At 41.9% G+C, this 12,347-nt stretch overlaps 1 protein-coding gene across 5 annotated transcripts in view; it reads left to right on the forward strand.

Annotated features, from left to right (window-relative positions):
* Positions 1–12,347, forward strand: part of oxr1a (oxidation resistance 1a) — a 146,589-nt gene that overhangs the window by 131,776 nt on the left and 2,466 nt on the right. For 3 of the 5 annotated variants that reach the window (XM_072394876.1, XM_072394879.1, XM_072394877.1), the window contains 5 exons: positions 1,704–2,344; positions 4,308–4,473; positions 7,466–7,631; positions 10,459–10,539; positions 11,770–11,895. In XM_072394876.1, the coding sequence (XP_072250977.1) occupies positions 1,704–2,344; positions 4,308–4,473; positions 7,466–7,631; positions 10,459–10,539; positions 11,770–11,895 (1,180 nt within the window). The other 2 variants (XM_072394878.1, XM_072394880.1) reach the window with 2 other exon arrangements.

Below are 12,347 nucleotides of genomic sequence, written 5' to 3' on the forward strand. Positions count from 1 at the left end.
TTACTTCTTTTTCTTTTACATTTCTATTTGTTAATTGTATATTTGATCATTTTAGTGTTGTTGAATTTGAATGTACTTTATGCAAGTGACAAATATAGCCTGATGAATCCTGTGTAGTCCTTGTTTTCCCATTTCCTTTAAGGCAGAGCTGTACTTTGCTGGTTTAGTGTTGCCAGTGGAGCCGTCATTGTGCCAGCAAATGGCACAGTTCTGTGTCAGGCCCAGCTGTTTTCTCAGCTGTGGCCCATCGTCTGTCTCTCTTTTTTTCTCCCTCTCTCTCTCTCTCTGCTGATGTCTCTGTGTGTGCGCCTCTGTCTGAGCACACCGTTGAGCAACAAGTGCCTGGACAATGTTATTCTGTGAAGTGTGATGCTTATATCCAACTAACACACAGTGTGTTCTTTAGAAATGCAACAGAGAATTATTTGTGTGCATTACACACAAATAAGTTCCTTTAGACACTGAAATGAAAAACTCTTTGGTATGAAGAATATTAACACTTATGTTGTGTTCTCGCAGGTTTGTTACGTGACTGGTTTAGTGCTGAATTTCCAGTTTAGAATCATTTGCCCTGCCTCACTGTTGCAAACAGGGTGAGCAGTGTGTAATGAAATGCATGACAGAGTAGCAGTGTACAATTTGGCGGAAAGATGGGTTCAGTTTACATTCTATCACTAGAACTCCTCGTAGATGTAGTTTAATGTGTGATCACATTTTTGCATATGGCTGCGTGAACACAAAGCCAGCATTTGTCAGCTCATGGCTAAGGAATCGTATCCGAAGTCTCTGCATCCAGTTTTTGCTCAGATTAAATTATTTTAGGATGCCTCGTCCGCCATGCTGTTTTCCATTTACAAACCAAGTTGCACTCCCAAGAGGCATTTTGTGCATCCACCGAACAGCATCCTGATTGTGCCACATGTAATCGTGCTTTTATCTAGTTCATGTGGAGTCAGTTATTTCATAACGGGATCTGTAATCTGATTAATCTGGAAAGTAGATCATATGCCAAAGTAACAGCAGCTCATCCAGGGGACTGGATAATGTAGTGGGTAACATTGCCGCCTTTCATGTGGGTGATGTGGGTTCAAATCACCTGCATGAAAGGTACTACTTCTCAGGCAACAACCCCTTACGCTATACGCCTACCAGTGTAAGTTGCTTTGGATAAAAGCGTCTGCCATAAACATAAAGAGCTCATCAGATCACACACATCTCAGCTGCATCCTCTATGTTCAACACCACCAAACGGTTGAATTAACAGCTCTGTGGTACAGGTTTTGAAAAACCTGGTGGTAAACTAGCAGCTGAATATGCAGTATGTCCTACAGAAAAACCTGAGCGAATTATTTATTTTAAATTTTGCGTTGTATGATTAGAGCAGAATTCAAGCAGAAGGAGCCATCTTGTTTAACAGCTTTTTTTATTTATTTTAATGTGACTGAATGGCAAATGATTGCTTTTAGGTGTTTAGCATTGCACTTATAAAGTTAGAAGACTCAAAAAATGCTAACTAAAACCGAGCGACTATGATGCAAGTTTCTAGAAGGCCCAGAAACCCTTGATCATACATTTCCTTTAACACATTTATTGTCATTCTTTTAACCATTTATGCCTGCAATACTCTGTGTGTGTGTATAAGCTGGACAGATTATCCAAATATTTATTTTGACTGTTTTATTGTTCCACTTGCATGTTCTCAGTGACTTGGAGCCTCTCCCAGCTGAGAGGCATCCCTCCCAACAGAAAGACCCGGAGCCCCGCATGAGGGAACCAGGGAAAAGTGACAGCGGGAGCACAGCCCCACGCAGCACCGAGGGCTCTTTCTCAGAGGACGTCTTCACGGAGACGGAGCTGTCCCCCATTCGGGAGGAGGAGCAAGCATCCAGTGAGGACCTCCGCTTGGACAAGTCCTCCGGTGCTTCCACAGAGTCTGTGCAAACCATCACCCAGGCCGAGGCTGCTGGTTCACAAGCCCCGGGTAGCACCCGCAGCTCAGTCAGCCAGCCGGAGGAGCCAGTTGCAGCGAAAGCAGAGAACAATCCACCAGACACTGCCACAGTCAATGATAGCCAGTCCCCCATGGGATCCAAGCAGCACAGTGTAGAGAAGCCACAAAGCACAGCCACTACCACCACCAGCAGCAGCACTAGCCAGGCCCAGGGTCCCAGCAGCAGCACCTCTCGTCCAGGGTCCCAAAGCTCTGCCATCACTTCCATCTCAGCCAGTCCACAGGGTGATGCCAACCAGGGTGCAGATGCCTCTAAAACGGACACTATGCAAGGCAAGGAGGAGGAGAACGCAGAGCAGACGCAAAAGAACGACACGCAGATCTCTGTGGAGGGTAAACACACCGAGTTACTGTCAGGAAAAATGTATCATTTTTACCTTGAGAGCAGGTAAAGAACATTTCAGATGATGAATCTGGCCTTGTGCTGTCTTAGCTTCACCACAACATCCGTATCCTCTGAACACAATCAAAGTGAATTTTTCTGCTCTCGATTGCTTCAAAATCCCGTGTCACATGTTGCTCTCTGATAACCTTTCTGTTTCCGCTCTGCTTCGGTGCTAATAATTGGAAAATAAAGACCAAGAGAAACGGTGCCTTTACTGTCGCTATCAGCTTTGCAAAGCTTGCTCGGCTTTATGCGGTTTATGCAGTTCTTTGATCTCTGGCATTGGTGGTCTGGCCCACTCCTGTGTGTGATAAGCTAAAGCCTATCAAACACCACAATGCCACAGACACACCTGGCTCCCCAAATGGGAGACACAAAGAACGAGAAAACCCAACATCAAAACGACACCATCTGAGACAGCATTCAGCTTTTACTTGTATTTTACATCTTTCTTTCATTTGTATTTGTACAAATACTTAACTCCACTCTTCATATCCATGTTTAGATTCGGGAATCGTAGCTGTCATAACACCTATTTCTATCAAACACCAGAAACACTCTCTGATAGGGTTAGGCTCTGAATATTTTTTTTGTACAAAAAATCCGTGAATTTAGCTTCTTGTTAAAAGATTCCTAAAAATACCTCAAAAGAAGCATTGTTGTGACTATCTAAATGCTACCGATACTGCTGTCTTCTAATCGACGGATCATGGGGGGGGCAGGGTTACACCCTGGACAGGTCGCCAGTCCATCACAGGGCCACACAGAGACAAACGAGACAAACAACCACACACACGCTCACGCTCACTCCTAAGGACAATTTTAGAGACACCATTTAACCTAACATGCATGTTTTTGGATGGTGGGAGGAAGCCGGAGTACCCGGAGAGAACCCACGCATACACAGGGAGAACAGAAGAAAGATCATAGATCATAAAACAGAAAAAGGACACATTCAACGCAGCAACTGTGCTAATTGTGGCCACAGCCTTTCACAGTCACAGTATCATTTTTGCCAAGTGAACTACCCTAGCTGTGATTCAAAAAAAGATTTCTTCACAACAAACCAAGAGAAGATGATGGCAGACGGATTTATCTCTGGCTGTTATGATCACACCGAGCTGAACTGCTGAGCCAGGTCAAACTCATAGGCCTCTCAGCAAGGCTGCCCATTAATCTCTGCACATTAGCGCAAGTAACGGCATCAACTTTAAAGTGAAGCCACTTAGAAACCGAAAGTATCCATTTTGAATATGGAATCGGTCACACAGCTGTGCTCTCAAAGCAGATTTGTTTTTGTTAAATTGTCTGTTGCGTGCTGTCCATGCAGGAGCATGTGGCAGTGTAGTGTCATAAGTACAGTCATCTCCTTCGGCCTCCTGGAGCTGTGACCTTATGATAGGCCACTGATCTGTCATGGGCAGGAAAATCAGTGCCACTATCAATTAATACTGCAGCGCTCTATTTATGTACTATCATCTGATGTGTTTCTGCCACACAATAATTAGTGCTAGCTGTGGTAAGATAAGTCACGTAAATAAAGCAGTTATTATAAAGGGCATGCGCATTTTTTTTAATAAAGGCGATGTATTCCATGTTTATGTGGCTTTTAATACCAAACCAAAGACTTTATCCTATGGATTTTTTTTCTTCATTTTAATTGTATTAAATGTGGTTTGTTGGAAATTAGTTTATCTGCTTTCCTGCAAAAATCCCAAGAGCTGAGGCTAGCATCTGGTTTAGTTTAGCAGGCAGCTTGGAGGCGCAGAGAAACGACAATCCCTTGCTGTCTAAACCTAACAAAGTCTTGCTCTCAACGCTTCCATTGTATTATGTTAAATTATTCTGTACAAAAAACCCAAGTCAAATCCAGAGTGGCTTTTCTGACCATGTGATCATTTCTTTGCTCAGGTACTGGGTCAGCAGAGAGACGGAAGCACCGCTCTCACAAGTTCCTGTGTCTGCGAGTGGGGAAGCCCATGAAGAAGACATTTGTTTCCAACGCCAGCGCCTCCATGCAGCAGTATGCCCAGCTGGGCAAGAAGCACGAGTACTGGTTTGCTGTGCCACAGGAGAGGTCAGTCGCTCTGCCACAGCTCACGCTACCCCAGGACAGAATGCATTTGAATACAGGTGCAAATAAGGCTTGGTGTTGGGTGAGATAACATGCTATAAATCCTAGAGCGTGTGCTGTTTCTGATATTACGTAGGATTATTTCAAATGGAAACAATCTAATGTGAACCCATAATATAATCTTGGTAAACCACAATAGGTGAGACTTCTTTTTTTCAGTCCCTTTAATATGTGAGACCTATCGAACACGCGCTCTCTGTCAGGTCCTGCCTCCTGTGCGGCTTCCTCCCTTTGCCATGTGCTGCCTCTGCTAGACAGCGAGATAATTTATTATTCATTTACTCTGCAGAGAAACAAACTCACTTTATTTCTAGGCTGTGGTGCACACACACAACAAAACAGTTAAAGCCGTTCGTTGTGTAATATATGTATCCTCACAATGTGTGTTTCACACGCAAATGTGTTGATGAACTGTTCCAGTCTTGTACTCTTAATGTTTCACATAAACTCAAAGCCTTGGTTTGTTTTTGTCCTTCCAAGTTGGCTGACTCAGTCTGCGTATACAGTTGCCAAGTCAGCACCGCTCATAATTACATTTAGAGCTCTTGACACTTGAGGGAGACGCATTACAAGCAAATACGCGCTTCCACGAAAGTCCTTATAATATGTTGATGTGATGAATTAATCCCAATTACACTAACAACTTAATTTGATAAGTCTTTTTCATTTAAAAAGCCTTGCATCTCAGCCAGATTTAGAGCTAATTTGAAACAACACGCGATGGTTCGTTGCCCAGATTACGTTTGGGTTCGTTTGTCAAACTGAGAAGACAGCTGCACAACAACTCCTGTTTCAGTTTATGCCTCTCGGTTTAGGGGCCTTTTACACCAGACAACAATCGGCAGTTGGGCACATCGGGAGAGTTGGTGAGCATCTGTCTCTCTTGTATTTTCTGTCAGTGCACCTTGTCGGACCGTGTCGACGTCTGTTTTTTTTTTTTGTTTGTTTTTAGCCGATTCAAAGTTAAGGCTCAGCTTAGTTTCTGGGACGACATAAAGCAAACAGCTTGCTTGACATATCACACGCAATCTCCCCTCATTTGTCATCTTCATTTATCCTAAACAAGCAACACTTTTCACATCAACATGGCCATGTGGAGTGAAGGAACTGAAGACCAGCTGATAATTATAACTCAAGACAGATCAGTTCTGTATGACGGTACCAAAAAACACAAAGCACACGCTGGTATGTTTCCGTGTTTTTTTCTTTATATTATGTTACATTTTTTTAATCACGCAGACTTTCTTGGTTGGGAATGTTTGTGCTGATATGCTGACATGCTTTTTGCATGTTTGTGTTTTGCATTATGGCCAAACAAGCCCACTTTGGTCTCTTCTGTCCAACGGCACACAGCAAAGTTACATTTACGGTCGACGAAGGCTATGGTTACAGCTCAACTGACAGTTTAACTGGGCCACTAGACCGTTTCACCAAATACATGCAAAAAGATGGAACTTTTGGAGCACATGTAGAGCACCTTGGCTCATTCAAATCTAGTTGACTGAATATACTTGCTTGGACATCCACTCCAGGAAAGATCGGCGACTGTCCTGAGTATTTCTTTTTTTCTCACCATAGAACAGCCTTTCTCAGATCGATGGGCAGCAACAAATTCTTGTCCAAGATCATTGCTGAAAGCGTTCCTTCTTTGCAATGCGTTTGAAGCTCCAGGTGAAAAAGCAGACTCCTCGAAATATCCCTTTGCATCCCTTCATTGCCTAAATTTCTAATTCCCGACGCTACAGACCTTAGAGTTGAAAGAGGGTGTGCTTTCTTTCTCACATGACTGTATTTGAATCGGACAAACCAGGCATGTCTGTTTTAGTTGGTTGTGGTTCAATAATAAATGCCTCGTAGGTATTTATAGTGAAACAGTCCTCTCATCATCTTTCACTATGAACTTTAGAGATCTTACAGCCTTTTTTTTTTCCAAAGGTTGCTTAGCTACAACATTTCCCACCTGACAACAAGTTTGTTGTGATGTGTGTTGCTCTTGGATTGTAATAAACCAAGGATATAGAGTCAAAGCTTAAATTAAAATGCTGGACTCATACTTGTTGCTCCTCATCAGTCTTCCTGCTGCTAGCAGGCTAACGGGTGTGGGAAAATTATTACAAATCTCTCAGACTTGCAAAGCAATCTTCACAGTTGTTTATTCAGATGCTGCTAGTGTCTTCTTAGCTTGACCTAAATGGGAGGTGACCCGCAAGATGTGTGTTTGAGTCTCCTGGCATTAGTGTGGGAGGAAAGAGAGGCTACTGAATAAGCTAGTCACAGCTATGTCACCGAATGCAACTCAACGGCCAGACTCTGCCGCAGCTCTTTCATATCTGCCAACCGTAGCATCGCATGACTCAGGCGGTGTTCTCATAATCTTATTGTTCACATGACTTTTTGTTAACTGAAAGGTCTGTAGCAACAGACTTGACGAGATTTATCTGTCAACTTTGCAGGTTTTGTCAGCTCACCAGAGGATTTTTTATTTCTATTAGCTTACTATCGAGACTTATGATTGGAGAAAATGCTAATTTTGCATCCTCTGGCTTTGAATTTTAAAAAAGCAAGTATTTGCTGACGTGTTCGCCCCCAAAAGATTGTATGAAAATCTGTTGCACTGCCTTCCTTGTTCCTTATGTGTGCTTTTATCCAGAAAGAGGTCATAGTTGCATTTTCGTGTTTGGGCTTTTGTTGCTAACGTGTTGTCATGAAGGTTATGCAAGTTTAAAAGGTCAACATTTGTTTTGTTTGAGGAAATATAAAATGTAATGCTGCAAAATTCTCCAGGTAAACAGTTTTATAACGAGATCTCTGCTCATTTATTTCTTTCTTCTAGTCACGCACAAGTCAATAATTAAGTCACTTTTGCTGTATTTTCTTATAAAATCCATGCGATGTTTTGAAGCCATTTCATCATTGTCCTTTGTTTCCTCCACAGATCAGAACACCTGTATGTATTCTTCATGCAGTGGAGCCCAGACATGTACGGTGAGGGGGTCAGGGGGATGGGACAAGAGCCGGGGTTCATGGTTGTCAAGAAGAATGAGGTATCTGAAACTGCTGAGGACGAGCCCATCACCGACCTCAATGTCAAGGAATGGGAGGTAAGGTTGAGCCAGTTGAGTTTCCGCACCTTAAATGCACCTTTTGTGTTTTTCCATGCCCCACAGACATGGATTAAGTACTGTTCTTCATTTTGTTTTAATCCATAGCCTGTCAAAGTACAAGCTTATGTGCCATGATTGTTAATTTATTGTTATACTGAGTTAAATGTTAAGTAATTGATTTGCTTTCATTATGCAGTGCATAGTGTGGATGTATTGTGCAGATCTTAAGTTTGTACACCATTTGAATTGTGTAGCTGTACAACCTCAGTTTTGTATTCTTTGACATTTTGCACTTTTGTGTACCACTGCATATTTCTTGGTTTAGTGGTTAATCTTTGTGTCAACTTTCGATCTCTATGCAAGTTATGTGTCACACTTGCTTTGCTTGGAAATGTGCTTCTCTGAACTTCCAACCAAAGTGTTTTGCATGTTTGTGTAATTGTTTATTCTTCTTGGTCACTGTATGGTAATTTCCATCAATATGTCGTGTGTCACTGCTGTTGGTCAGTATTTGTCAACTTCATTTGCTGAATGACAAATGACCAACACCACTGTAAGTTGCTTATGCTTGTTTGGTTATAAAATATCCCCAAAGGGAATGGGACACTGATTTGGGTTCTTCACTTCTCTTTTCTATTACAATATACTTTCAATTGCCTTTGTTGTAGATTTACAGAATATGGAAGTAAGAGTAGGAAGCATAGACCAGCACTGCCTGATTATTTATACTGACTTTTCAAAAGCCTGTGGTTAATGAAAAGAATCCATTCATTGTAGGAAGAAACTGATACGACAGAGGCTGTGTCCTGCAAATAAAATTTTAATGTAAGTGAATGATGTTAGAAACAAAGTGGACTGATTTGTTTGCCTGCGGACCTCTAGCAAACAGTCTATATTTTTCATTACGTCTTAATAAGTAAAAGCTGTAGGAACCCTGAGCATGAAGTTTTATCAACAGGACTTTGACAGAATAACAGGTTCTTGTTTTTGAAATTTGACCTTTTTTAAGATAAACATGATATCATATTTGGTGAATATGATTAAACTTTTTTTTTCTGCATTACACGGGAAAGTTGTTTATGGAGATCTACATTATGTGTGCTTACTTGGGAAAATGGTGTTACTGTGTCTTTAAATTGAGTCCGTTTTTAGGGTGGGATCATCGATATCTTTTTAACCAATAGTACGCCAGTGTCTCCTCATCCCGTTTTATTATTGGAGTTTAGGGACGTCAAACAGCTCAGAAACCCTTTTTAGAAAAAAAATGTTTCTATTTTAGTCAAGCAGTCTCCCAGGCTTGATATTAAACTCTCCGTGCTTGTCTCGGGGCGATACGGGGATAACTTCAGGGATCTGTAATGTGACTTTTCAGCTTTAATCTCGCCCAGAAAGCAGGAGATGTTTTCTAAGAGGGGGAAGGACCAGGAGAAACGGCAAACCCCCAAGTATACCTGTGTATGTTGATTGTGCTTTCTTCATGTTCTCAGTCTTTCGCGACGTACATTTCTATATGTTCTGTTATGGTTAGCAAGCAAGGCTAACCTGCTAGCGAAGCTAAACTAGCCTGCTAGCTCTTTTCCCGGTTCGGTTTTGTTCAGAATGGTGGTAAACAAAGTGGTTACTATGTGAGCATTGTTTGGTAGTCGGGCCAGTGTTCTCATCCGCTTTTGTCTTCTTGGCACTGAGTAATAAGATGTGTGTGTCTGTATAAAAGTTTTTATAGAAAGGTGTTATTTTAAAGATGCAGCCCTTGTACGATTTTAATACACTACTTTATTTACTTTTCACTGCCCCCCTCCCCCAAACAGATATTCCTCTGTTGGTTTTGGTGTTTTTTGCTTAAGGACACGAGATTTAACTCGATGATCACATCCAACAATTGACCTTTTTATGACATTCTTTGCCCGGGGTCAGAACTGGATTCACAGTAACAAGTCTTTTTCTTCAGCAGCTGTGAGCTAATTGGCTACCAGCTAACCCTGCTCCAGTGCCAAATGCAGGAAAGTCATTTGCTAAAGGTGAAGGGAAGTACAGATCTAATTTTCATGAGAGCCGTTGTTTCTTGAGACCTACAAAGGGTCAGCTTGTTACTCGAAAACTTACACCAGTATCAACAAGGCAAGGCAGCGTGGAAGATTATCTCAGCTCAAACAGAAGAAAAAGTAAGCAACAGTTTATGGCGCGTGTGAACTGAAATTCTTGACACAGCCACGTCGAAAGTTGTAATGGTTATTGTCCTCTGCACAAGGCTTGAAATATTTTCCAGGTATAGAGAGGTGGTGGATTTTAAAATGTCAATATTAGCTCAGTGGCAGAATGCAGGCAGCAACTCTTCATGGAGTGTGCAACAGCGTGGGATGGAACTTTGTTGGAATGTAGCCATGCTTAGTGGGTCATTGTGTTGGACTGATAGTCAATTGTTGTTGCTGAAAAACAGCCATGGCAAGTTTTTATTGCATCAGTTATACCTCAGCTATGTTTTGTTTGTTTGTTTTGGTCAATGAAGAGCCATTTCACATTCTTGCTGTTGCGCTTTCTTTCCTGCTGAAGCTTTCCTTCGTCCAGTTGACTTCTCACTATAGCATCTTGTAGCAGTGATTTAAAACGCAATACACAAACATGCAAAATGACTAAGTGCACTGAAATACTCTGTTTCTTCTTCTTTTATTTAACTAAACTCTTAACAATTGGCCTTATGCCTGCGTCACACTTTGCTTAGTCAAACATCTAATATCCACCTTAATGTGAAAGGGAGGGCTGGAATCCCAATGGCCAGCTATAAAACAGTTTTATGTTCCACTTGTTCCTGTGTTTGTACTACCAGGTAGTGTCTCTGACGGAGTACCACCGTCGGATTGATGCTCTAAACAGCGAAGATCTGCGCTCACTCTGCAAACGACTCCAGGTGCCCTGATCAGCCCTGTTTACCCCTCCCTCTGCTCTGCCTGGCACCACTGCTGCCCCCACCAACATGGTCTCCTTTATGCTCTATGCAGGCTTTTATTGCTGCTCATGTTGCACTCTAACCACAGAAGTAGATTTCCCTGCTGCTGTAAATGAACAGGTTGAGGATGAGTAGTCTCAGCTCACGAAAAACTATCCAAACCTGTAAGGCCAGATAGCTTTTACTGATCATTTTACTACAGGAAGGTATGCTCATCTGAGGGATGATGTACATGTGGCAGCAGTCCTACCTCAGTGTGTCAAACCTTCCATCTTAGACTTGCTTTAAATTTGTAGTGAATCAGCCTTCTAGACCAGTCTGGTTATAAGATAGTAAGTGCTAGCTGCCGTTGATGCTCAGATGAGCTGAATGTCAGGAATGTGTCCTGCATGAGGACTGACCCTGAGACGAGATGATTAAAGGGTGTGTTGGTGAGAGGGTGGCAGTAAGACTCCTCTTACAGAATGAATGATGTTCTCTGAGGACAATGCAGGTTAGGCGCTGTTTGAATGAGGACTGAAACATGAGCCTCCCAGCTACCGGTGGCGAAGTGCTCCACAATCGGCTTCTGTTATCAAGAAAGATAAATAAGCTGAACAGTCCGTTGGTCAAAGAAAACGTCAATCTGTAGAGTGCAAATTATTCATTGGGTTAATTTACTATTCACTTTGCATTCTCATCTCCCAGACAGCCTCTCTGGCCGCTTTACCGGTTCTGCCAAACTAGTCCTGATCATCTGGCATCGGAGAGAGGCTGCATTTCTCATCAAGTTCTTGTATTGTCAGAGTATCACTATAAATATAATTTTGGCAGGACAACAGATTTGAAAACCCCAAAGGGATTTTTTTTTTTGTCTTTTTTATTTTAGATTTTGAGTTTATGCTGATGAGGTTTACCATTGATTTTAAAGGCTAATTTCCCCATTTTGCTTCTTCTGTCAAGTCCTACACCAGTGCACCGGAACCCTTTTTAGAGTTTATTTAGTCCTCCGCTCTTAATGTTGTGAGTTAGTGGATGGAGTTATAATGTTGCCTACCTAGTTGAGCTTGCTGTATGAATTGCCTGATATAATCCAAAATAACATGGTAGATAGATGACAGTAGGTAAACCCAACCAGTATCAGTAGTTGCTGGAAGTTAAACCTGTTATCATCAGCATATATGTATCACTAACACTTATTTTTATCTGTAGATTACCACCAAGGAAGAGGTGAACTCCAAGCATGGCACATCCATCAAAGCTGAGCTGGAGCCTGAAACTTTCAAACCCAACCTCAGAGAACCTAGTGATCTCCTGGAGGCCGACCAGATAGAGAAGGTAGAGGCTGGTGCTGAAACCCTGGCATACAAGATCTATCTTCCACAAAAGGACTTGAACCAGCAATGAACTGTTTCCATTAGAAAGTGATTTCTGTTGAGCTGCTGCCTGATTTTTGCTTTTCCCTCTCTGCCTCTTTTTGCCGTCGAACACCATTGTTGTCCGAAACGCTGTGAAACACACACGGGCAGAGCAAATGTTTATTAACCTACTGCTAAAACTAATTCCCCACAGTTTCTGAGTTTATTTCCATTCGTGTTATTTTAGAGCATGAACAACAGCCCTCAGTTGTCTTCAGGGAGCCACCTGGCCTTTTTATTCAACCAGAATATAGATATATATATATATAGATGTATTTATTAACCGTTACCAGTGGCCTTGTAGTTTAAATTAAGTCATAAAATCGGAAATAGTTTTGAAATTAGCTGTGGTATTGCTGATTTAGTTTGTTC

This window comes from Leuresthes tenuis, unplaced genomic scaffold (assembly GCF_036924035.1).
Source record: "Leuresthes tenuis unplaced genomic scaffold, fLeuTen1.0.hap1 SCAF_10, whole genome shotgun sequence".
NCBI lineage: Eukaryota > Metazoa > Chordata > Actinopteri > Atheriniformes > Atherinopsidae > Leuresthes > Leuresthes tenuis.